Source organism: Penaeus monodon, chromosome 21 (assembly GCF_015228065.2).
Source record: "Penaeus monodon isolate SGIC_2016 chromosome 21, NSTDA_Pmon_1, whole genome shotgun sequence".
NCBI classification, from domain to species: Eukaryota; Metazoa; Arthropoda; class Malacostraca; order Decapoda; family Penaeidae; genus Penaeus; species Penaeus monodon.
In genome coordinates, this window is record NC_051406.1 from 42,577,006 (window position 1) to 42,577,453 (window position 448).

At 56.2% G+C, this 448-nt stretch overlaps 1 protein-coding gene across 1 annotated transcript in view; it reads right to left on the reverse strand.

Annotated features, from left to right (window-relative positions):
• The window catches only part of LOC119586523 (vegetative cell wall protein gp1-like), a gene marked incomplete at its 5' end in the record, with an annotated part of 2,199 nt that continues 1,751 nt past the window's right edge, over positions 1–448 (reverse strand). Inside the window, 1 exon segment of the mRNA XM_037935276.1 lies at positions 1–422. Within this exon segment, the coding sequence (XP_037791204.1) occupies positions 339–422 (84 nt within the window). The 3' untranslated portion in view covers positions 1–338.

The window sequence follows — 448 nt, forward strand, 5'->3', positions numbered from 1 at the left end:
TCACGTTCTCTCTTCACACGCAATTCTCACCTCGCAAATGTCGGAGAAAGAGAATCAAAACAAACCTGATAAATGGAAACGCAAAGAAAATAAGATGTAAAGAAACGCAGGTCACTAGATTAACGGGAATAACCGCATATTCCTCTCGATGCTTCAAGGGCGTGGCAGGAGGACGGAGAGGGGGGGGGCGTGGCAGCAGGACAGGGGGCGTGGCATCAGGACGGCGGGCGTGGCATCAGGACAGGGGGCGTGGCAGCAGGACAGGGGGCGTGGCATCAGGACAGGGGGCGTGGCATCAGGACAGGGGGCGTGGCAGCAGGATAAGGGCGGGGCGTGGTTTAATCTAGACCTCCGGCTTGAGGGTGGGTTTGTTGACAGCAGACGCCATCTTGGATTTGTCCAGCGCCGGGAACGAAGCACGGCTGAGAGGAGAAAAAAAAATTACGTG